Genomic DNA, 24,186 nt, shown 5'->3' on the forward strand with positions numbered 1-24,186 from the left:
GCGAGCTGGCAGGAGCTCGGCGCTGCCCGGAGCCGGGGATCGCTGCAGGTACCGGGACCCCGGGGGGAGCAGAGCAGGGTGGCACCGAGCCACCCACACCCCCCCGGGGCAGCGAGGGGTCACGGTGGGCAGATCTGGGGCTCCCCGGAGAGCTGCGCCTCTCCCCGTGGACCCCGTGGAGAAGGGGGGTACCCAGGGCGGTCCACCCTAAGGATGCCGGGCACGGGATGCTGGGAGCGGGGATCGGGATGCTGGGAGCGGGGATCGGGATGCTGGGAGCGGGGATCGGGATGTCGGCACATCTTGGGATCGGCGGAGCCGCCTTTTCACCTGAAACCACATCAAAGCAGGTGGAAAAACAGGGCGAGCGGAGGGAAACTCATGGCTCGGGCACGTCCTCGGAGTGGGGAAATAAACCCCGAGAGGCTTTTAATGAGCCGTGATGCACCAAGCGCGGGGGCGTTTCCGGCGTGACGAGGGCGGGGGAGGCCCCCACCCACCCGCTCGGCGTGTCCTGTGTCACTGTCGGATGTCGCGATGGGTGACACGGGCTGGCCCGGGGCGCTGCTGGAGCGGGGTTGGCGGTGAGGGGGTCCCACGGGGCACTGGGATCAGGTAAACAACAGCAGCGCTCCCGGGGATGGTTACGGGATCCTGTGCCAGCACCGGGACAGGGACGAGGGTCAGGCTGGTCCCGACCCTCCTGGATTTTGTCTGGGAAGGAGCAGGAGGGCACAGAGGTGAGCAGGGACCCCCCGGCCGTGCCGGATCTCCCGGGTGCTCCCAGGGAACCCAACTAATTCCTGCACCGGGCAACAGCCCCACATTGAGCCAGTGCCTTCAGGAACAGCACGGCCCCAGAAGCCCCGTTGGCAGCGGGGTCGGGTCAGTGAGGGACATAAATCTCCACGTGTTTCCCCAGCCTGGGCCAAACCCTCGTGGCTCAGCGCCCAGCCCTGCTTAAACCTGATTTTTGTTCAGCCCTGCAAACCCCCAACGGCCCAGAACTGCACTGCTGGGGGGAGGAAGCCCTTCTTTGGGTCCTGTTAGCACCCAGCAGCACCGTGGGGCTGTTTTGCAGCTGGAAACCTCAGAGATTGGCAGGATGGGACATTCCCTGCCGGGCTGGATGGACCAGCTGGATCATCCTGGTGTTGGGTTGGTGGAACAGCCCATGGGTTAGGAAATCACTGCTGGGCTCTGAGCTGTGGGGCAGTGCTCAGAGGGTGTCCTGGGAAGCCCCAGGCAGGGTCTGGCCGTGGGCCCGCAGGGCTGGGGCTGGCAGGGGGCCCTGGCACCCACTCCCAGGCTGTTCCTGCCTCCCCAGAGTGCAGGTTTTATTTCTAATTACTGAGGCGATGAGTGAGGTTTGTCGAGAGCCTTCTTGGAACTGAGGTTTCTTGGATACCTCCGTGAAATTATTTTTCAAGTGCTTTAGATCACCCTTTTCCCCTCCCTTCCCCCCCGCTCTGGGCCCCACAAGAGGCATTTTTTTCCTGGCTGCCTTTGCACAGCTCTCAGCCCCTGGAGTGTCCCACATCTGCCAAGTGCAGGTGCTTAATAAGCCACACTTTTGTTTGGCACTGTTTGGGAACAGGGACACTTTGGAGCCTTGCTGGGTACAATGGGGCTCAGAGATGCCAGGCACAGTGGGGATGTGATGGATCACCAGCTCCAGGCCAGATCCTGAGCACAGGGGGCACTGGGACAACCACAGACAAACCCAGGTCTCCGGGTGTGTCTCTGAGAAGCAGGACAGGGCCCCACCCTTTGACCACCACTGCTGGTCTGGAAGGAGAGAGCCCAGGAAAACACCTTGGCACTGATCACTGCCAGCCTCACCTCCAGGGCTGGTGTCCTGGAGAAGGGGGCAAGGTCAGGAGATGCTCTGAGCCCAGGGCCAGGACCCCGAGGGCATGAACAGGAGTTAATGGCCCTGAGCAGCCTCACTGGGACCCCTCACCCATCACTGTGGGCTTGGGAAGCTCAGCCCAGGGTCAGTTCTAGACCAAGCCCCCAGGTAGGTGGATCTGTCTCCAGCTTGGCCACACACCCCTGCCTGGCCATGGGCCCAGCCCTGTCCCTGCCCCTTGGGGCTGTCCTGTCCCAAAGGATGGGCTCTGTCTCACCCTCTCACCCTGCCCTTTGTCTCCTTTGTCATCCTGGCTGTGGACTTGCAAGCTTGAATCTGGACCTGCCTCATCATCACAAGCTTGCCCAGAGGTCCAGGCTCGGGGCTGACCCCAACTGCCCCCCCTGGCTCTGTCCTGAGTGCTCCAGGTTAGAACCTTGGAATGGTTTGGGTTGGGAGGGAGCTCAGCTGGTTCCCACCCCCTACCATGGGCAGGGGCACCTTCCACCAGTCCAGGGTGCTCCAAGCTCCATCCAACCTGGCCTTGGACACTCCCAGGGCTGGGGTCAGGGCAGGGATTGTCACCTCCACCAGGACAAACCACGGGGCACTGGCTGGCTGGGAGGGCTGGGAGCAAGTGACTGGACACCCTGAGGTTCCTCTGGTCTCCTGTTGGATGCTCTCCATGGAGCAGGTGTCTCCCCTGAGCCTGGATCCCATTTATGGCCCCTGAGGAGGAGGCTCCTGCTGTGGTCAGGGGAGCCCATCCCTCTGGCAGGAGGAGGCAGGGAAATGTGCCTGCCAGGAGCTGGGGAGGGAGGGATTTGTTGTGCCCCCTTTGGCCCTTTCCAACCAGACCCAGTCCAGGACAGTCTGTCTGCAGGGAAAGGTGTCCCCAGCTGACAGTGCCCCTGGGACAAGGGCACCAGTGGGGTCACAGCAGGGAGGAAGATGTGGAGATTTGCACCTGACCCTGGGCCAAATCCTATTTTGCCTCAGCAAAGCAAAGGGGAAGGGCCAATCAGGGCACCGAGGGGCTTCTGTGGGTTTTCCTCCTGGGAGAAATCTCATCCCTCCAGGCACCCCTGTGCTTCCCACTCCCTCCTATCCGTGGGACAAATGGTAGTGGGAGCTGTGAGACGTAGCAGGAGTGTCCCACCACACACAGCAGCTCCTTCCTCCTCAGCTGTGCTGCCAAAACAAGGATGGGCCCCAAATATTGGGGGTCAAATTTGCCCAGGGAAGTTGTGGCTGCCCCATCCCTGGGAGTGCCCAAGGCCAGGTTGGACGGGGCTTGGAGCAACCTGGGCTAGTGGGAGGTGTCCCTGCCCATGGCAGGGGGTGGCACTGGGTGGGCTTTAAGGTCCCTCCCAACCCAACCCAAGCCTGGGTGTCATTTGGGATCCAGGGACGGTGGCACACGAGTCCTTGGTGGTAAGGAAGGATGATGTCGTGGATCCAAGGTTTTTCTGGGCTGCAGGGGCAGAGGTGCTGCCCAGGTTGGAGCTCAGGGTCTCTTGGAGCTGGGATGGGAGCCAGGATGAGGTGACCTGGATGAGGATGGGTGTCCAGCTGGTGGCACCTGTGAGTGTGTTGGGGCAAACCAACATCCACGAGGAGCAAGAGGGAAGGAGATACTTCAGTAAAAGAACGGGGAATAAAGTGGTGATCAAAGGAGTGGGATAAGCAATAATGGCAGGGACAGACTTCTGGTGGGATTATTTAATAATAAGGTAATTAATGCTTTATCCCTCACTGGCTCCTTTCATGTAAGGATCACAAAGCTCTTCACAAGCATTAATTAATCTTCCCCACCATCCCTGCAGGAAGGTCACTGAGCTCAGGGGAACGTTGGCATTGATGGAGGTGGCTGCTCCCTCAGCCTGACGGGTGCTGGGCTGTGAGGGCAGGACAGGGAGGGCTCCAGTTCCTCACCCACAGCTTCCAGTGATTGCCCAGAACTCCCTCAGAGGGAAAAATGTCTTTGAGCTGTCCCAGGGGCTGGGTAAAGGCTGCTGGGAATAGTGTCCTCTCTGCCTGGTGTCCTGCCCTGGAGGGGTGGAGGGCCCAGCTTTGGGAGGGATCCTGGTGGGATCCTGCTGTCCCTGCACACATTTCACACCTCTGGGGTTGTCCTTGTTCCCAGCTCCTGGCACTGGGGCCACCATGGCTGAGCAGGACCCAGGCACGGGCTGCCCACGGGGGAAGAAGGAGCTGCCAGGTCAGTGTGCAACCGGGGGGGGTTGGGGATCTTATCTTGGGCTTTTTTAGATGGTTTGTGAGAAATCTGAGCGTGGGACAGGGCTGTGAGGTGGGCAAGAGGCAGATCTGAGGTGAGGATGGAATGTCCAGCTGTGGGGAAGGCACTGGGAACACGGCTGGGAATGTCCCCTGCTTGGCAGGGTCTGCGAAATACTGGGATGGTAAAATTTGGGACAGCAAAACATTGGGATGGCAAAGATGAAATCAGGAGAGGAACCAGCAGGACTTCAGAACAGACTGTGCTTGGGGGGACTCATCCTGCAGTCCCTGACAAACCAAACCCTGAGCCCAAAGGGTGAGCCCAAGGCTTGGGGTGGGAGCGGGGTGTTTTCCAGTGGTCCTGCACTTCTGGAAGCTTCTGCTCTCCTGTCCTGGCCCTGTCCCCCACTCCTGTCCCAGCTGTGCCTCCAGCAGCACCCCTCAAACTGGAATTCCCACCCCACCAGTGGGTCACCACGAGCCCAGTGGGACCATCGCTGGTCCTGGTGCCCTCTGGGAGGAGCTGGGGGTGTCCTGGCTCTGGTGGGAGCTGGGGGGTGTCCTGGCTCTGGTGGGAGCTGGGGGTGTCCTGGCTGTGGTGGGAGCTGGGGGTGTCCTGGCTCTGGTGGGAGCTGGGGGTGTCCTGGTTCTGGTGGGAGCTGGGAGTGTCCTGGCTCTGGGGGGGTGTCCTGGTTCTGGTGGGAGCTGGGGGTCTGGCTCTGGTGGGAGCTGGGGGTCTGGCTCTGGTGGGAGCTGGGGGTGTCCTGGCTCTGGTGGGAGCTGGGGGTGTCCTCTTGCTTTCCCAGCCTTCACGTGGCAGGTGAGGGCCAACGACCGACGGTACCATGCACAGTCCAAGAAGAAATTTGCCTTCTGCCTGAGCAGGAAGAAGTACAGGGTGAGCCAGCCCAGCCCAGCCTGGGCCGTTCCCTCACTCCTGAGCCTGTGGTGGGTGGGGGGGACATGACAGAGATACTCCAGAAGGGTCTCCAGTGGGGTGGAGAGTCCCATCCATAGTCCTCAGTGAGGACCTGCTCCCTCCCTCTCAGGTGCCCCTAAAACTGTCAGACAAGGACCACAACTCTGTGAAGGAAACTTTTCAGTCTGATGGTCAAATAAAAAGATTTTTCAAAAAGTTTTAATTGAACAAAATCAGATTTTTTTTTTTATTTTAGCTAAATAATGGCCATCTGTTTGGGGTCAGTCAGCTGGGCTTTAGATGATCAAAAAGCAATTATTTTGTTTCAAATTTATGTGGCCCTTTGCTCTAATAAATCCCCCTTATTTTTTCCCCGTGGCTTTGGTTATTTTTTAAGGCACCTCTTACCCCAGGAAAAGTCCCACAAACACCGGAATGTTTTGGGGATTCACAAAGCAGATCCTTGATTTGTGACCTGCCTTTCCCCTGCAGGGCAATGCCATCAAAACAGCCAAGTACAACCTGCTCACCTTCCTGCCCCTGAACCTCTACGAGCAGTTCCACAGGATGGCCAACGTCTACTTCGTCTTCGTCATCCTCCTGCAGGTGACAGGGACACCAGGGGGGTGTGGGGGAGGAGGGTTCTCTGGAGCTTAAAGGGGGGAACTCAGGTCTAAAAGCTCTCCAGGGATGTTGCTTTTCCCTGGTGTCCAGTGTCTTTCGTGAACTCTGAGGGGTTTAACCCGTGTTGTTTGGTTACTTTAAATTAAATTTTCCCAACGTCAGTGGGATGTGGAGCTGCTGGAGAGAGTCCAGAGGAGGCCCCAGAGATGCTCCAAGGGCTGGAGCCCCTCTGCTCTGGAGCCAGGCTGGGAGAGCTGGGGGGGTTCACCTGGAGGAGAGAAGGCTCCAGGGAGAGCTGAGAGCCCCTTGCAGGGCCTAAAGGGGCTCCAGGAGAGCTGGAGAGGGACTGGGGACAAGGGAGGGACAGGGTAAGGGGAAGTGGATTCCCAGTGCCAGAGGGCAGGGTGAGATGGGATATTGGGCAGGAATTGTTGGCTGTGAGGATGGGGAGGCCCTGGCACAGGTTTCCCAGAGCAGCTGTGGCTACCCCTGGATCCCTGGAAGTGTCCAAGGCCAGGTTGGAGGGTGCTTGGAGCCACCTGGGCTGGTGGGAGGTGTCCCTGCCCATGGCAGGGGGTGGCACTGGATGAGCTTTGAGGTCCCTTCCAACCCAAACCATTCTGGGATTCAGTGACATTCACTGGGCTTGGATGTAGCCAGAGCTCACACAGACCAAAACAGAAATCCAACCCTCCAGAGACCCACGACACATTCCACACATTTCCCTTCAAAAGGGGGTAGGAATGCAGCCATCCAGGTCTCTGCAGGCAGAGATGCTGATCCGATGGTTCCCAGGCAGGTCCCTGCCACCCTCAGGCCCTGGCTGGGGAGTGAGGGGGTTTCTCAGCCACCACAGGAGTCCCAAGGTGGGGTGAAAGTCGTGTCAGTGGTGTAACATTCTCCTCCTCTAGACCTTCCCCGAGATCTCCACGGTGCCCTGGTACACTCTGCTGCTCCCCCTGAGCTGCCTCCTCGTCATCCGGGGCCTGCGGGACCTGATCGATGACATCGTGAGTGGGGGTGGCATGTGGGATGTGGGGTGTGGGGTGTGGGGTGGGATGTGGGGTGGGATGTGGGGCCTGGGGGACAGGAGCAGAGAGGGGCCCCTTGCTGTCAGGTGAGCTGAGAAACTCAGGAGTTGCTGTTGTCCATAGTTCTTGAGGTATCAACAACTGCACCACATCCACGATGCTTTGATCCTCCCTTGGGAAGGATGTGACCAGCTGGGTGCTTTTTCGGGGGTCTAGACCCCCATTTCTGTCATCTTCAACACCTTAACCACTGGCTGTATTGCCAGGCTGGTCCTCTGAAGCACCTGGGGGGGGGGGAATTCAGCCCTTTTATTAATCAGAACACAACTCCAGACAGCTCAGAAGGCAGGTCCTGCCCTGGGGCTGAGGAGGCAGGTGGTGGCATTGAGGGGGTTGTTTTTTGGGACAGGGCAGCCTGGCATGGCCCATCCCTTTGCTTTGGCCTCCCTCTCTCTCTCCCCTCTGTGCAGGGCCGTCACCAAAGCGACAGGAGCATCAACAGCAGGTCCTGTGAAATCCTCTGTGGGAAGAGGTGAGGGGCTCTGGGGAGCTGTGCCCGTGTTTTCCACACTGTGGATCATCTGAAGGGCTGAGAATCCTTGAGCAGCTGGGAAGGGTTTTGCTGGGACTGTCCCTGGCTCTGCACACTCCCATTGGCTCCCAAACCTGCTGCAGGTCCAACTGTTCCCCCGTAGGGACGATCCCATTCCGGTCATGGACAGCAGGTCTAGGAGAGCCCCCCTGGGCTGTGCTGGCAGCGGGGTTCCCTTGGCCACAGAACCCCTCCAGGTCACCAGATCTAACCCACAGAGTCGTGTCCCTGCTCAGCACCAGTCCAGGGGCTGAAAGTCCCCGTCACCTGTGGGTAGAGGGATGTGACAGGTGGCTCCTGTGCCACCCTCAGTGCTCAGCCACCCCTCGCTCCTGCAGCACAGGAACCCGGAGACCCCATTCCCACAGGAATCTGGGGCAGGCATGGGCAGAAACACCCAGGGTGTCCAACCCCTGCTCTGCAGGGACAAACATTCCCCCCCTCCCCAAATCCCCGCAGGTTCCAGCAGCAGAAGTGGTGCCACATCCGCGTCGGGGACATCGTCCGGCTGCGCAAGGACAGCGTGGTCCCGGTGAGCCCGGGGCTGGCTGGGCACGGGGGGGTTGGTGGTGAGCAGGGAGGGCTCACCCGGCTCCTCTCTCCTCCTTTGGGCTCCTCAAGGCTGACGTGCTCCTGCTGTGCAGCTCCGAGCCCAGCAGCCTGTGCTACGTGGAGACGGCGGACATCGACGGGTGAGGAGGGAACAGGGGACACCAAAAACATGGAGTGAGGAGGGGACAGGGGACACCAAAAACATGGAGTGAGAGGGGACAGGGGACACCAAAAACATGGAGTGAGAGGAGACAGGGGACATCGTGGTCATGGAGTGAGGAGGGGACAAGGGACCCCGTGGCAATGAGGGGAAAAGGGGACAGGGCATTCCATTGCCATGGGGGGAGGAGGGGACAGGGGACACCGTGGCCATGGAGTGAGGAGGGGACAGAGGACACTATGGCCATGGAGTGAGGAGGGGACCGGGGACATTGTGGCCATGGGGGAAGGAAGGGACAGGGGACATTGTGGCCATGGGGGAGGAGGGGAAAGGGCACCCCGTGGCCATGGAGTGAGGAGGGGACAGGGAACAACATGGCCATGGGGGGAGGAGTGGACAGGGGACATTGTGGCCATGCAGTGAGGAGCAGACAGGGCCATGGGGGGAGAGGGGCAGAGGCTGAAGTCCCCGGTCTTGGGGACCCCCCAGCGATGGACACCCTGTGAGGGCTCAGCAGAAACCAAAGCATGTGGGGGATCCTCCAAAACCCCAAACCCACAGGCACCCTAGAAATGGAATTTGAGCCCCAAATTTTGAAAATGGGAGTCTGAAACCCCTCGTGAGGTTTCCACAGAGTGGCTTGTGGCTGTGTCTCCATGTCTCAGTCCCTCCCAGCTGCAGGAGCACAGTGGCTCCCTGTCCCTCCATCTGCAGGATGATTTAAAGGCAGAGACCCCAGGCCAGGGCTCTTCCTGCACAGGTGCCCCAAGTCTGGCACAATAAGTCCCCATCTGGCATTTCATTGCCATCACTCCTGCAATCACCTGGTAATTAATGGCCACCTCTGTCCCACGGCTCTCACAGCAGGATTAATGGCTCTGTCACCCCACAGGGTTGTTTTATTTTCCCTGGCTCTTGTTCACAGGGAAACAAACCTGAAGTTCAGGCAAGCCCTTCTGGTCACCCACCAGGAGCTGGGCAGCGAGGAGAGCATGGCTGCCTTCGATGGTGAGTGTCCAGGACCATCCCACTGGGATGGGATGGGTTCAGCCTTGGGAAGTGATCCCCGATCCCTTGTCCCTGTCAGTCCATGCATCAGTTCCTCCTGCCTGCCAGGACACCAAGACCTTGGGTGGAGGTGCTTCCCCGGCTGAGTGGCTCTGTGATGGGCCCATCAGGGTTGTGCACCTTTCCCCCTGCCCTGGATCTTGATTTTCCCACTTGGAATCAATATATTGGTTCCCAAACCTGAGCTCAGACCCCAGGCTTTTTTTCCTCTGCTCCTCCCCAGGATTCAGTCTCCCCTCTCAGAGGCTCTGGGGGTGCTGTGTTGGTCCCTCCTCTAGTTCCTATCCCAGTGCAGATCCTGCACTGAGTGACTCCCAGCACTTCCAGCCTCACCCGAATTTGAGCCTCCAAATCAGCTCCACTTGGCTGCTTCAACTGGGCTGTGAAGGCACCAGAAGGAGAGAAATGTGCCCTTAGTCACTGACCTAATTCAGACAAGCCAGTACAGGTTCACTGTTTCTGATGTGAGGAGGATGGAGAAAATTACACTGGAGAAGCTGTGTTGGGAAGTCAAAGCTACAGCAGCCTTCCAATTCCTGCAGCTGTATCCCGCACTCATTCCCGGGAATTTAAGCTGGGAAAGGAGAAAGTGCCTTAATTTTGAGAGCCTTGAGACTCAGCTTAAGGCCTGCCAGTGCAGCATCATGTTTTCTAAAGCCAAGCCCTCTGCCTTGGCACTGTCTGTTATGGCACTAGAGACAGGAGAATAAAAGCTGCTGGAGTTGGCAGAGGCATTATTGGCATTCCTGAGGCTGCATCCCAAGAGATGCCCTGGCAAAGCCTGAATCTCCCCGAGAGGCCCCCAGACCCCTCTTTGGAAGGTCCTTGTGCTTGCCCCTGAGCTGTGCCCTCTCCTGCAGGGAGGGTGACCTGTGAGGAGCCCAACAGCCGCATGCACAGCTTCACGGGCACCCTGGAGTGGAGGGGACAGACCCACTCCCTGGACAGCGAGAGGATCCTGCTGAGGGGCTGCAGGATCCGCAACACCGACGTCTGCTACGGGCTGGTGATCTACGCTGGTGAGAGCACCCCCGGGCACAGGGGCACAAAACAAGAGCTGCCCAAGCACTTCTGGCACCAGCAGGTCCCGTTCCCAGCAGAGACAAGGTGGAGGAGCTGCTGCCTCAGCCAAGCCCCAGATGTTTGTCCCGAGCCTCGCTGGTGTCGGGCTCGCTGGCAGGGACACGGTGTGGTGGCATCAAACCTCTGCCAGGTGATATCTCACCTGCACCACGCCCTGGGTCCTCTGCACGTCGTAGGTCAAGGCACTGAGGGTTTGGCTGTGGGGGAGATGTGGTGTCAGCAGCACTGCTCGGAGAATGGTCCTCCAAAGCCTCCAGAGGAGGGGAGATGTTGCTGTGGAGGAAACCCCCGTCACTCAGCTGCAAGCCAACCTTCTGGGGGGCTGTGGACTCGCGTTTTTACTTCTAAAACATTCCCTGTCCAGGATTTGATTCCAAAATCATGAGGAACTGCGGGAAGATCAAGCGGAAGAAAACCAAGCTGGACCGCATGATGGACCGGCTGGTGGTGGTGGTGAGTGTGGTGCCAACACCTCTGCCCTGCTCCACCAGCCTCCTGGGGCTGCTCACCTGCCTCCTCATGAGAGGCCGCTTGCTTGGGTGATGCTGATTTTCTTCAGCTTGCAATATTTTGCCTGAAATACCTTAAGTTTGACACATTCACAGAATCAGAGAACGGTTCGGGTTGGAAGGGACCTTAAAGCCCATCTCATTCCAACCCCCTGCCATGGGCAGGGACACCTTCCACTGGACCAGGGTGCTCAAAGCAACGTTGGTCCTAGAAAAGCGGTGGCCTCTGTGGTGGGATGTTCTCATCCCGGGACATTCCCATCCTGGGACGTTCCCATCCCGTTTTCCCTCCCCAGATCTTCCTGCTGCTGTTGGTCACGTCCCTCGGCCTCGCCGTTGCCTCTGGGTTCTGGGCCCGGACGTTCCAGGAGAAGCACAGCTACCTGGCTGCTGTCTACAGGAACACCAGCCCTGCCCAGCAGGCCTTCCTCACCTTCTGGGGCTTCACCATCCTCCTGAGCGTCATCATTCCCATGTCCATGTACATCACGTAAGGATCACGGAGCTGGGAGGTGACCAGGGCTCGGGACCCCACCCCCTGCCCTCGCCCACCACGTGCCACTGGGGTCACAGCCCCAAACTGGGGTCACAGCCCCAAACTGGGGCTGCACTGAAGGTCAGGGTGTGGCCTGGGGCACCTCATTCCCAAGTGTTCCCTTATCCAGGAGAGGGGGAGGGTGGGTGGGTGTGTACCCTACAAACATTGAGGATGTGCTTTGAGGTATTCCCCGAGGAAAACCAGGATAGGGATCTGCTCTGATGTTGGGAATCACTGGCAGGCCGAGGGGGAGGCTGGTGAAGGTGCTGCTTCCCAGGGCGGGGGAGAGAAGGGCACAGTCGCCGTGAGCAGGCAACGATCACAGTTTGTGCTGGGAAAAAAAAGCATTTTCCAAACTTTCTGGCCCTTCACTGAATCTCCAGATCTGTGAATTCTGTCATCAAGGGCCAGAATTCCAGAGGGGAGCCCAGCTGCCTGGGTGGGTGATGAACCTTCTGGAAACCTGGCCCTGAGCTTCAGAAACCCTCTTGTCTCCCCCAGCCCAGAGCAGCCAGACCCAGGTGGGGAGTTCCCCCCTGCCCTTCCTTCCCGGGTCAGGTGCCCAGGTGCCCCTGGGATGTGAGGAACACAGTCTCCTTCTCCCTGTTTTCTTCTCCCCAGGCTGGAATTCATCTACCTGGTGAACAGCTTCTTTATCAACTGGGACCTGGAGATGTATTATGCTGTGAAGGACATCCCAGCCAAGGCCAGGAGCACCAGCCTCAACGACCAGCTGGGCCAGATCGAGTACATCTTCTCAGACAAGACTGGCACCCTGACACAGAACATCATGACCTTCAAGAAGTGCTGTGTCAACGGCACCATCTACGGTAACCTCGGCTGGGAGCGAGTTTGGAGGGGTTGTGTGGGCCTGGAACTGGTTCTTTCCCACTCCTCCTGCCTGGCCAGGGAGCCCAGGGCACGTGGAGTGACCGTGGTGGTCCAGCATGGAGACAGATGATGCTGCAGGGACTCAGCTCGTTCTGATGTCCCACGTCACCGGTGCCACCACGGCCCAGGTCCCACTGGCCTGGTGTTCCCAGCACATGGAACCAGGGCACAGCTCTGCCCTCTGGCAGTGGAGAGGCTTCATGGCCCAAACTCAGCTGAGATCAGTGAGATTTCCCCTGATAAAAAAAGGAGCCTGGGAGAGGAGCCCAACCCAGCTGCAAACACAGAGCCTGGGTGAGGGGGATCCCACCTGGAATCATCAGCTCCAGGCAGAAGAGTAGCAGGAGAAGGGCCAGAGAAGCCCACGGATTTTTATTTTCCGTTAAGGTCTTGTGGAGAAAAGATGTTGCTTTTCTTCTTTGCATCATTTTCTGGTGAATCTCCAGCTTGGTTTCCAAATCTGGGCACCTGGAGGCTTTCAGGTGACCTATGGAGGAGGCAAAGAAATTATCATTCCATTTAAGTTGTTTAATTAGAGTGAATGTGTGAAATTGCCCTTCATTTTTCTTTTTATTTTAATTTTTTTAATTGATATTTTTAATGACTCTGCCTGGTTTTCCCCTTAAAAACTTGACAATTTCCAAGTCCCTTCTATTCTTGCCACACTTACTTGAGCTCTTGGCTCATTTTTGGGAGCTGTCTTGGTGCTTAACGAGTGAAATTTAGTGGTGGAGTGAGCCAGAGCTTTAGCACAGAGCTCTTTTTCCTGAGATAAGGGAAAGTTTGTCTCAGGTGCTTGAGACAAATGGACAGTGATAAAAGCAAAAAGAAAGGAGGGGAAAAAAAATCTAGCAAAGTTTTAAAGCAGGAATAACCCCAATTTTGCCCTCTCTGATGTGTCAGGGTGCACCACTTGGAGCAGCACCTTCCTGCTCCCGGCAGCCTCTGGCCAATCTCCCAGGAAATGCAGGGGAAAGTAGAGCTGAATTTTTAACATTAAAATCGTATCAAAACTCTGAACAGCCCCAAAGCCAGAAAGATCAGGCCTGGATATCCCGGTGGAGCCTGACCCCGATCCCAAAGCTCTGCCCTTCGGCCGTTTGTTGGCCCCCAGGAGCAGGAACCCCTCTGGAGAAGCTGCTCCAAGCCCCGCTGGTGACACTCCCGATTAACTGAAGTGTTTTTATTTTGGCAGGTCCAGGCACAGGCCATGAGAACAAACAGCCACCAGTGAGTAACTCCCCCTGCCCCAGAACACCAAGTGTCACCCCAGCCCTGTGTGTCCCAGGCTCTGAGAGTGGGCTGTGCTCCCTCAGGCTGGAGCAGGCAATGATCCCTGCCCGTCCTCAGCTGCCAGGGAAGGACAGGGAAAGGGGGGGTTGGAAAATAACACAGTTCTCATATTTTGGTTTTTTCATTCCCAACCTGGTCACACTCCGGGTGTGGGCAGTGCAGGGCTGGCTCTGGGCCAGCTCAGCCTCGCTGTGTCACATCCCCTGGGCCCCATCTCCACCTGTGCCTCCCGCAGGGGTCGGGGTCGGCCTGGGACCACCACGGGGAGCAGAAGGTGGACGTGATGCTGTTGGAAGCCGCCCAGAGGGACAGTGACCCCGTGCTGAGGGAGTTCCTGAGGCTGCTGGCCCTGTGCCACACGGTCATGGTGGAGGAGAGGGGCGGTGGGTTGAGTGCTCGGAGTGGGGCCGAGCTGCCCCTCGGGGCACCGAGGCTGGGGTGGCTCTTTGCAGAGCCCAGCAGAGCTCAGCTGTGGGGAGCAGGGGGGGTGAGAGCCTGGGGGTGGCTCGTGCCACTGTCCCTTTGTCATGGACATGTGCCTTTGGATGGGTTCTAAAGCTCACCAGGGGGAAGAGAAGCACAGGGGGACAATCCGTCCCTGTCTGGACATTTGTCCTGTCTGGGGCAATGAGTGGAAGGGATCATGGAATCCCAGACTGGTTTGGGTTGGAAGGGACATTAAAGCCCATCCAGCCCCACCCCCTGCCATGGGCAGGGACACCTTCCACCAGCCCAGGTTGCTCCAAGCCCTGTCCTGGCCTTGGACACTTCCAGGGATGGGGCAGCCACAGCTGCTCTGGGCAACCTGTGCCAGGGCCTCCCCACCCTCACAGCCAACAATTCCTTCCCAATATCCCACCTAACCCTGCCCTCTGGCAGTGGGAAGCCATTCCCTGTGTCCTGTCCCTCCAGGCCCTTGTCCAAAGTCCTTCTCCAGAAGAGACAAGTAGGATTGAGTTTCCCTGGCCTGTTATCTTGGACTTTGGGATTTCCCCCACTCATGCTGGTGCTGGACAAGAAGCCCAGGCATTGTCTGCCCGGGAGTCTCCATGTCCAGCCTTCCCTCCTCTCTGCAGGCCAGCTGGTTTACCAGGCAGCCTCCCCGGATGAGGAAGCCCTGGTGTTGGCAGCCAGGAGCTTGGGGTACGTGTTTCTGGCCCGAACACAGGACACCATCACCATCAGTGAGCTGGGGAGGACGAGGACCTACCAAGTGCTGGCCATGCTGGACTTCAACAGCGACCGCAAGAGGATGTCTGTCCTGGGTGAGGGGGCTGGGGGGTCTCAGGGAGCCCCTGTGGGGACATGGAGGGTCCCTTCCATCCTCAGCCCTGCAAGGGATGGCACTGGGATGGATGTGACTGAGCACTGGGGTGACTGAGCATTGGAAGGGGCTGCCCAGGGAGGGGGTGGAGGCACCGTCCCTGGAGGTGTGTAAGGACAGACTGGACGTGGCATCAGTGCCATGGTCTGGGTGGCACAGTGGTGTTGGGTCACTGGTCAGACTCGATGATCTCAGGGGTCTTTTCCAACCAAAATGATTCTGTGATTCTGTGACCCAAACTGGCACTGGGGCTCCTGAGGATCACCCTGGTCACCCCTGAGGTTCTGCTCACCTGATACCTCGGTGAAGGCATCTGAGAAGGGTTTGACCAAGACAAAACAAGTAAATCCAGGGCCCAGAGGAGGTGTGTGAGGAACTGACAGTCCCTGAGGCCTGATCCTGCCTCGTGGCAATGAAGGCCCCAGGAAACTCCCGTGCTTCCCGTGGAAAAGCACCAGCGAGCCCCGCGGTGCCTTCTTGGGGACGACAGGGCTCAGCGGGGCCCTTGTTCAGGGGTGGTGGGTGGGAGCTGCCTCTGAGGGGGCCTAAGCTGTGCTTCCCCCCCCTCCCAGTGCGAGACCCCCAGGGCAGCATCCGGCTGTACACCAAGGGAGCCGACACCGTCGTCCTGGAGCGGCTGCGGAGACGGGGCCGCAGCGAGGCCTTCACCGAGAGGGCCCTGGATGTGAGTCCCCCCCAGCACTGCTCTCCCTCCTGCTGCCTTTGGGCTGGGTGTCCCAGAGTGTCCCGAGCTGCTCTTTCTCCCTCTGGCTTCAGGATTTTGGTACTTTCTTCCCTCTGCTCTGGGAGCCTCACCTGCTTTGGGACAGGGGGTAAGAGGGCACCAAACCCACCTCTGGTGTTCTGCACGGACCAGCTGCACTGCAGGGATGCTCGTGGGGGTGCTTTAGGATGGGGGAGGGAGTCAGAGCCCAGAGAGAGACCCTCAGGTCCTGGACTGTCCCTGGCTCTACCCATGGTTACCATGGGAGTCCTGATGTCTCCTCCCTGCAGCTCTTTGCAGAGGAGACCCTGAGGACACTGTGCCTGGCCAGCAAGGAGGTGGGCGAGGCCGAGTACCAGGAGTGGGGCAGGAGGCACCACGAGGCCGCTGTGCTGCTGCAGGGCCGTGCCCAGGAGCTGGACAGGCTGTACGAGGAGATGGAGCAGAACCTGCAGGTGGGAGGAGGACACGGGCTGGGAGGACCCGTCTGCAGCGGCCCCAGAGGGCAGGAGGGTGGGGTTCAGCTCTCTGGGATGAGGGGGTGAAGTGTCCAGCCCAACACCCACCCCCTGGGTGGGAGGACAGGTGGAAATCCCCCCAGGTGTGACTCTGTGCCCATAGACACTGGGGTAGGTACCTGTCAGGTCATGTCCACCCACAGCAAGGGCTGCTGGTTGGATCCAGGGGTAATTCCCAGCTCCTTCTCTTGCCCTGCCCCAAACCATGACACCCATTCACCCTCCTTCATCCAGGGGTAATTCCCAGCTCCTCTTGCCCTGCCTGGTGCCATGATACCCCTTCTCCCTCCTTCCAGCTGCTCGGGGCCACGGCCATCGAGGACAAGCTGCAGGATGGAGTCCCTGAGACCATCCAGCTGCTGAAACTGGGCAACATCAAAGTGTGGGTGCTGACAGGAGACAAACGAGGTCAGTGAAGGCAGCCACAGACTCCACAAACAAATATCAGCTCCTCCCCTCTCCAGGACTGTCCCTGGAGGTGTTTAAGGACAGGCTGGATGTGGCATCAGGGCCACGATCGAGTAGACAATGAGGTGTTGGGTCAGAGGTTGGACTCGATGATCTCAGAGGTCTTTTCCAACCCAGTTGGTTCTGTGACCAGAGAGGAGAAGGGATCCTGGGAGTGGGAAGGAACTGGGTTCTGCTGCTCCCTTCATACAGCAGCAGAGTCCCACTGGGATCAGGTCTCCCACAGACCAGGTTGCCCATGGAAAACTGAGGCAGGGGAAGCCCCCGCTGGGATGGCTGGGGCTGGAGCAGAGCCCCCAGCAGCTGCTGGGCCCGAGGGCTGGGGGTGCCCTGGGTGGGGGAGCAGCACCACTGACCCCGTGTGCTGCAGAGACTGCCACGAACATCGGCTACGCCTGCAGACTGCTGACAGACGACACCGAGATCCTGGAGGAGAAGGAGATCAGGTGAGGAACTGTGACCTCCTGGTTCACTGTCCCTGCACGGGACACCTGAGGGCTCAGGAACCAGGGCAGGGGAGGCAGAGCTGAACTCAGCCAGAGATGCTTCTGCTCCCCTGTCCCAGCCTGCGTGTCCACGGTCCCACCTGCCGAGGCTTTCCCAGGCCTCCCCCTGTCACAGCAGCTCCTCCTTGGCAGGCTTGGAGCAGGAAAGGTTCAAGCTTCTCTCCAGCCACAGGCAGAGAGGCTGATTTCTGATATCAGTGAGCCCCTGGGGTTCCCTCTCTACCCCCCTGTTCCCACTGCTGGGTACCAGTCCCCTCTCCCTGGCTCTGAGATGCCAAAGGCCCACCGTGGGTCTCAGTTCAAGCCAGGCAGCCTGCCTGGTGCCCTCAGCTCAGCTCCAACCACCCCTTCCTCACACAGTGAGATCCTCCAGGCTTACTGGGCGAGCAACAACAACCTCAGTGGCAGTGGGGAAGGCCCAGGCAGCAGCCCCCTGTCCCAGCAGTGCCCAGAGGCTTCGTGCCACAGGAGGAGAGCCATCATCATCAGCGGGGACTTCCTGGTAAGGTGGCACCTGGATGCTCCTCTCTGCTCCCTGGCTGTGCTGGCAGAGGGTTGTTTCTGCCCTGGGTGGCACCTGCAGGTGGAGGACATGATGTCCCTCCTGCCCAAGGGGTGGGAAAAGCCCATTTGGGGCTGGGGAATGAAGAGTGGAGAGGGGAACACCTGCCCAGCCAAGTCCTCTGGGATGGCACAGCCACGGGTGGCTCTTCTGGTCAAACTGGGCCATACTGGTCCCGTGGTCACAGTGTCTGCTGTGTGGTAAGCTTGGAGAAAACCAGAGCCACTTTTTTTGTGGTATTTACAAGATGTAAGAGCATCCTGGAGGAGCTGGGGGCCCCCAGGCTCTGAAGGCTGGGGGTGAGGTCCCAGCCACGTGTGCTCTCCCCTAAGGACAAAATCCTGCACAAGGGAGAGGTGCTGAAGGAGAAGAAGGGGTGGCCGTGGCGGTGGCTGCCCCGTGGCAGGACTGGGGGCTCCCAGGAGCAGGGGAGCCTGGTGGAGAAGGCCTTTGTGGACTTGGCCACCAGCTGCCAGGCAGTGATCTGCTGCAGGGTGACCCCCAAGCAGAAGGCCCTCATTGTTCAGCTGGTGAAGAAGCACAAGAAGGCCGTCACCCTGGCCATTGGGGACGGGGCCAACGACGTCAACATGATCAAAAGTGAGTGCATTTCCCCCCCACCAACTGCAGACATCGGGGTGGGGATCGGTAGGGAAATCCAGCCCTCAGCTCCCCAAAACCCTCCCAACGTGCATTTTGCCCTCTCAGCTGTGGATATCGGGGTGGGGATCAGCGTGGAAATCAAGCCCCCAGCTCCCCCAAAAACTTCCCATGTGCATTTCCCCCCCCTCAGCCGCGAATATCAGGGTTGGGATCAGCAGGGAAATCCAACCACCAGCTCCCCCAAAACCCTCCCCACGTGCATTTCCCCCCCACCAACTGCAGACATCGGGATGGGGATCAGCGGGGAAATCCAGCCCCCAGCTCCCCAATCCCCTCCCCACGAGCATTTCCCCCTCCCAGCTGCAGACACTGGGGTTGGGATCAGCAGGGAAATCCAGCCCCCAGCCCCCCAAAACCCTCCCCACGAGCATTTTGCCCTCTCAGCTGTGAATATCAGGGTGGGGATCAGCAGGGAAATCCAACCACCAGCGCCCCAAAACCCTGGCAGACATCGGGATGGGGATCAGTGTGAAAATCCAGCCCCCAGCTCCCCCAAAACCCTCCCTACATGCATTTCCCCCCCACCAACTGCAGACATCGGGACGGGGATCAGTGGGGAAATCCAGCCCCCAGCTCCCCAATCCCCTCCCCACGTGCGTTTCCCCCTCCCAGCTGCAGACACTGGGGTGGGGATCAGTGTGAAAATCCAGCCCCCAGCTCCCCCAAACCCTCCCCACGTGTCCCCCCAGCCGCGGACGTCGGCGTGGGGCTGAGCGGGCTGGAGGGCCTGCAGGCCGTGCAGTGCAGCGACTACGCCCTGGCCCAGTTCTCGCACCTGCAGCGCCTGCTGCTCGTGCACGGCCGCTGGGCCTACCTGCGCGTCTGCAAGTTCCTCCGCCTCTTCTTCTACAAGACCTTCGCTGGACTCATGGCCCAGGTCTGGTTCGCCTTCCACAGCGGGTTCACGGCTCAGGTGAGGGCTGCAGAGGTTTGGGGGGGTCACCCAGGATCCCCCGCGGGGACGGGGCCTGGTGGACGCTCCACCAAGGAAAGTGTCCGAGGCCGGGTTGAACAGGGCTGGGAGCGACCTGATCTAGGGCAAGATGTCCCTGCCTGTGATGGGAAGGTTGTGCTGGATGGGCTTTAAAGGTCCTTCCAACCTTCCCAACCAAACAATTCTATGCATTCTCAGTATATGGCAAGTCTAGAACTAAGAGGGTAAATCCAGCAAGGTCTAGTCAAAGAACAAATCCTGCTACATTTTCTCATTTTTGCCTCATACGCTTTTCCAAGCAGTTCCACACACACTGTGCTGTGCCAGAGGTGCCTCCTGTGTCTTGCAAAAAAGCTTCACCACAGTGTGAGCACCCTGGTCCTCTCTCTCCTTTGCCATGTCTGATTTTTTGGGGTTACCTGGGTGAGCTGTAACTGGTTGTCTGCTTTTTACCTGGCTGGACTGGGAGAAGCACCCTGGGGAGGTTCAGGATGTCCCTGTGAGCTGCAGCTCAGCCTTGGACAGACGCAGGGAAAGATCCCACGTGGTTTCTTCCGAAATAGGAGCTTTTCTCCCCAAGGCCATCAGTGGCACTTGGGCAGCACTGCAGAGCTCCAGCCCCCACCTCTACCTGCCCCACAGCACGTTGTCTGTGGGGCTGATGCAGAACCTGGGCCAAGCCCATGGGAATTTCCATGTTTGGATGTGTCTCTTGGACTCACCCCTGGGGCTTGAGCTTCCTTTCTGAGCCTTTCCAAAGCACCTCTGAGCTCACAGCTGCTTCCTCTTCCCTTCCAGCCCCTGTTTGAGGGCTGGTTCCTCGCACTCTACAACATTTTCTACACTTCCTACCCCGTGCTGTCTGTGGGCCTCCTGGAGCAGGTATGGATTTACTGGGCTCCTCCCTGTGCCCAAGGCTGCATCCCTGGGGGGTGGCAATGAGCCGGCAGTCCTTGCACCCCATCTGCACCACCCTTGGTGTGGTACTGGCAGCTCGAGGGGCACGTGGAGCTCCCCAGTCCTGGGGTGCCTGTTCCCCACCACCCCAGAGCCGCTGGGAGAGGGACCCCCTGCAGCTCCCCCGGGGGGGATGTGGGGTGGGGTGGCCCCATCCTGCTCCCCCAGTCCCTGCAGCCCCTCTGTGATGCCCGGCGCCCTCCTGGCAGGACGTGAGTGCCAAGAAGAGCCTGGAGTTCCCTGAGCTCTACGTGACTGGGCAGCAGGACGAGCTCTTCAACTACCGTGTCTTCGGGGTCACCCTCCTGCACGGGGTTGGCACTTCACTCACCAGCTTCTACATCGCCCTCTGGGCCTTCGAGGACCACGTTGGCAGCAAAGCTGTCGGGGACTACGAGTCCTTCTCCGTCACCGTGGCCGTGTCGGCGCTGCTCTCGGTCCTCGTGGAGGTGAGTGTGGATCTGCTCCTCCCCAAACCCAGATGTTTAGGGTCCCCACAGCAGATGTTTAGGGTCTGCAGCTCTGGGCTCTGACACCTTCCCCAGTGGCTTCATGGCTGGGGGATGATCACCTTGGGATGGAGGAGGAATCTGGGACAAAAGGGCCACCACGGCCCCCATGAGACACTGCGTGCTCTGCTCCTGTCCCCCCAGATCGTCCTGGACACCAAGTTCTGGACAGTCTTGTCCTTCCTGATGGTCACAGCCAGCCTGCTGTTCTTCTGCCTCTTCTCCTTCCTGACCCAAAGTATTGATGCCTTCAGGATAGCCCCTGCCATCTTCTGCTTCCCAGGTGAGCTGCCCTGGGGATGCCCTTCCCCAGCCAGGAGAGCCCAGCCTGGCCTTGGTGCTATGACCTGTTTCCCACTCTGTGGATCGTCTCCTTTTTGCCACTTCCCAATCTTGCCATCTTGATGTTTGACTCCACTTTAGGTGCCATCTCTTCTTCAGAGCCCCCAGCACCTCCACGGGTGGGCTCCTGTCCCCCAGCAGTTGTTCCCTCTGCCCTCTCCCCCTTCCCTACTCAAACATCCCCCCCAAATTCTCGTGCTGACAGATGCCAGCTGGAATGCCTTCACTGACCCCTACGTCCTGCTGGTGGTCCTGCTGTCCCTGGTGGTGAACACCCTCCCCTCACTCACCGTCCACGCGTTCTGTGCCACCGTGGGCAAAGCCACCACCCAGCAGGTGAGGGCTGGGAGGGGCTGGCATGGGGGGGATGCCTCCCACTGCTCTTGGTGTCTGGGATTGCTGATGGGAAGGGTGAGGTCCCCCAGGAAGCCTGGATTGCAGTGGTGGGATGTCACCTTTCCGTGCTGGCACCAGTCGTGGTGGTCTTCCATGACGCTGGCGCCAACTCTGACTCCAGGGCCCTCTTCCCAGATTATTCCAGGGCCCAGCAGGAGGCCCTGGGCAAAGAGACCTGCCCCAACTCTTGGAGAGGGTCTGCTTTTGGCTGCAGTAGGGAACTGGCCTCCAGGACCTCCCATGAGGCTCTGGGCTCTGCTGGAGGTCTTGGTGCCACCCCAGCCTTGGTAGAGCTCATCCCCACCTGGGTTACACCTTTCTGGTGCTACAAAGAGTCCCAGAGGGGTGCAGGGATTGAGATCATGCTCCAGAGCTCCACGAGCTCTGCAGACCCCTGGGAGAGTCCCCACATTCCTCACCCCACCCACCATCCCCAAAATCAGGTCGTGCTGGAGCTGGGAGCCAAACCGTGTCCCGGTGGAGGTGCCCCCTGTGCTCCCTGCGTGTCCCCCCTCGGGGTGAGGGCTCACCTGGGAGGTGCCCTCAGCCCTGATCTCCCCCCTCCTTGCAGAAGATCCACTTGAAGGCCAAGAAGGAGCCGGAGCCCTCGGTGGAGCTGAAGGCCCACGTCCCTCGGGGCTCCTTCTGCCGCCGCTCCAGCTACGCCTTCTCCCACCAGGAGGGCTACGCTGGGCTCATCACCAGGGGGGACAGCCTGAGGGTCAGGGCCAGCCCTGGGGACAGCCTGAGGGTCAGGGCCAGCCCTGGGGACAGCCTGAAGACCAGGGCCAGCCCTGGGGACAGCCTGAAGGCCAGGGCCACCCGCAGCAGCATCCCAGAGGGGACCCTGGCCATGTCACCCCCCGCCAGCCCCTCGGTGTAGCTGCCCTGGCTGGCACCGACCTCCCACCCTGCTGGGACATGGAGGAGTGTCACAGGCACACAGCTGGCTGGTTCTCTCCTCTTCTGGGCCACCTTTTAGTCTCATTGGATGGTTTTGCAGCCCCCGTGGCTGCAGAGGGGCTGGCCCAGCTGAGCCCTGGGCTGTGTCCTGCAGTGGCTCCACCTCACAGAATCACTTCATTAGGGCTGGAAGGGACCTCTGAGGTCACCCCCACCCAGTGTGTGCATGGGCTTGGCAGGAGGCTGCCAAGCTGTGAAAGCCACTGAGTGCTGCCACCAGGCTGGTCCCCTCACCCTGTGACCCCCTGGCTGGCACCTCAGCCCCCTCCCCTCCACTGAGCCCCCCAGAGCTGGGCCTTCCTCCTGGCTGAGGCTGCTCCTGCTCCTGGCTGGGGCCACAGACAGCGAGGGGGCTGCCCCCGAGTCATTATCCCACCTCTGAATTAATTAAATGCCCTGGTGGGTGGTGGGTGCAGCCCCTCACCCTGCTCACCCCCAGCGTGGGCTGAGCTTCAGACCTTTGTCTCCTGTGCCCCATGCAGGGTTGGTTTCTACCACGTGGCTTTCACGAGCATCAACCCCACAGACCACAGGATCCCAGACTCCCTGAGTGGTTGGGGTTGGAGGATCTTAAAGCTCATCTCTCTCCACGCCCTGCCTCGGGCAGGGACTCCTCCCACTAGCCCAGGTTGCTCAGACCTGAGCAGTGTGGTTTTGAAATGCCTCCTGTTTTCTGGAGGAGGATCCATGTGTGGTTGGTGGATCCCCTGCAGGTTTTCCTCCCCCAGCCAAACCAGGCTCCTGCAGCCTCTCCTCGTCCCTCCCCACCTTTCCCACCCTTCCCACCTCCTTGCCTTTGCCATCCCTGCACAAGGGGCACCATGTGCCAGCTCCACACCGTTCCCCCTTTGGGGACAACTTGTGGCCACAGGTTGTGGCCCCTGCAAAGCCCCAAAAAGAACTCCTGGGGGAGGCTGAAGCACTGAGGGGGCCATGGGTCAGCTCTGCCCGCCGGGCACGGGGCACATTCCTGCACATTCTGCTGGAGAAGTTGTGTGTGAGCAACTGACTGGTGACTGGGTCACCCTTTTTATTGTTCTTATTTTTTAAAATAAAGGATTTTAGCTTTTCTCTCCTCTCCTGTAAATCTCTGCTACGCCACAAAGGGCAAAAGCTGCACAGAAAGGTCCTGTGGTCCCTCTGTGTGTGTGTGTGACTGGTGCTTGTGCCGTGGTAAAATGCACAGGAGGACAAGACATTTGGGGAAAATGACACCAAATTCAATCAGCCACGGGGACTTGGCCCTGCCTGCAGCACACATGACTCGATGGGTTTGTTTAACAAGTGCTTTGGCCTCGTCTGCACTGAGTTTGTGAGAATTAAAGTGTTTTCCTTGGGCTCTGGCCAGGAGGGTCTGGACGGTGCCAAGAAATAAAAGTCTCTCCTCTAGGAAAGCTCTCACCCCTGCAACCAAGAGGTGGAAAATGGGGAGGAACTTTTCCCAGCTGCCTGGGCACGATCCCCAAACCTCCATCCTGGTGCTGCCAGGGCAGGTTTAGGGAGAGGAGCTGAGGTGGTCAAAATGGGGCATCAGGAGGGAAGTGACCCCCCTGTGGGACACACACACACGCCAGGGTGAATGACTAGAAAATAATTTATTGAAGAAACAGAAAGCTGCAGAAATACACAACACAGTCATGACCAGTAGAGGATGAACAAATAGAGATTAATTTTTTTTCTCTCTTTTAAAACCTGTTGACAGGCTGGAGTTAAATTTCCTGATAACTTCCCCTGCATGAGTCATTGCAAAGAACGAGGAACAAACTCCAGAGCACAGAGCACAGTTTGGATAAAGTGCCTGACACATAAGACTCTTTTTTATTTTATTTTTTTTTCTTTTTTAACCTTTGTAAATAGCTTAAACAAATATAGTTGCAAGACACAGAGGAGTAACAATTGCATTTTGCTGTAGAGTAAAACCCATCCCATGAGAGTAACAATGAAGCAGCAGCAGCAGCAAAAAAAAA

The 24,186-nt window shown here is 58.9% G+C and overlaps 1 protein-coding gene across 1 annotated transcript; it reads left to right on the forward strand.

Moving 5' to 3' along the window:
• On the forward strand, window positions 1–23,163 carry ATP8B3 (ATPase phospholipid transporting 8B3). The gene is made up of 28 exons (XM_051810797.1): window positions 1–48; window positions 3,999–4,073; window positions 4,900–4,991; window positions 5,505–5,618; window positions 6,548–6,646; window positions 7,138–7,199; window positions 7,719–7,791; window positions 7,881–7,951; window positions 8,897–8,979; window positions 9,900–10,058; window positions 10,487–10,575; window positions 10,928–11,121; window positions 11,791–11,999; window positions 13,256–13,290; window positions 13,589–13,736; window positions 14,430–14,618; window positions 15,250–15,362; window positions 15,692–15,856; window positions 16,216–16,327; window positions 16,758–16,833; window positions 17,254–17,395; window positions 17,788–18,055; window positions 18,808–19,031; window positions 19,851–19,934; window positions 20,219–20,458; window positions 20,663–20,801; window positions 21,066–21,196; window positions 21,828–23,163. Exons 2-28 carry the CDS (start codon window positions 4,019–4,021, stop codon window positions 22,137–22,139), a joined length of 3,678 nt encoding a protein of 1,225 aa, XP_051666757.1. The 5' UTR covers window positions 1–48; window positions 3,999–4,018; the 3' UTR covers window positions 22,140–23,163.
• Window positions 23,164–24,186: the final 1,023 nt, after the last annotated feature.

The sequence above is a fragment of the Manacus candei genome, unplaced genomic scaffold (genome assembly GCF_025592945.1).
Source record: "Manacus candei isolate 608988 ecotype Guabito, Panama unplaced genomic scaffold, ASM2559294v1 h1tg000078l, whole genome shotgun sequence".
Lineage (NCBI taxonomy): Eukaryota > Metazoa > Chordata > Aves > Passeriformes > Pipridae > Manacus > Manacus candei.

What these genes read in the sequence shown, in the direction of transcription:
- ATP8B3 (XM_051810797.1), top strand. Translation starts at nt 4,019, where the DNA reads ATGGCTGAGCAGGACCCAGGCACGGGCTGCCCACGGGGGAAGAAGGAG. An exon ending in GAAATCCTCTGTGGGAAGAG is followed by an intron (nt 7,200 to 7,718) that starts GTGAGGGGCTCT and finishes AAATCCCCGCAG; the next exon opens with GTTCCAGCAGCAGAAGTGGT. An exon ending in CAAGAGGATGTCTGTCCTGG is followed by an intron (nt 14,619 to 15,249) that starts GTGAGGGGGCTG and finishes CCCCCCTCCCAG; the next exon opens with TGCGAGACCCCCAGGGCAGC.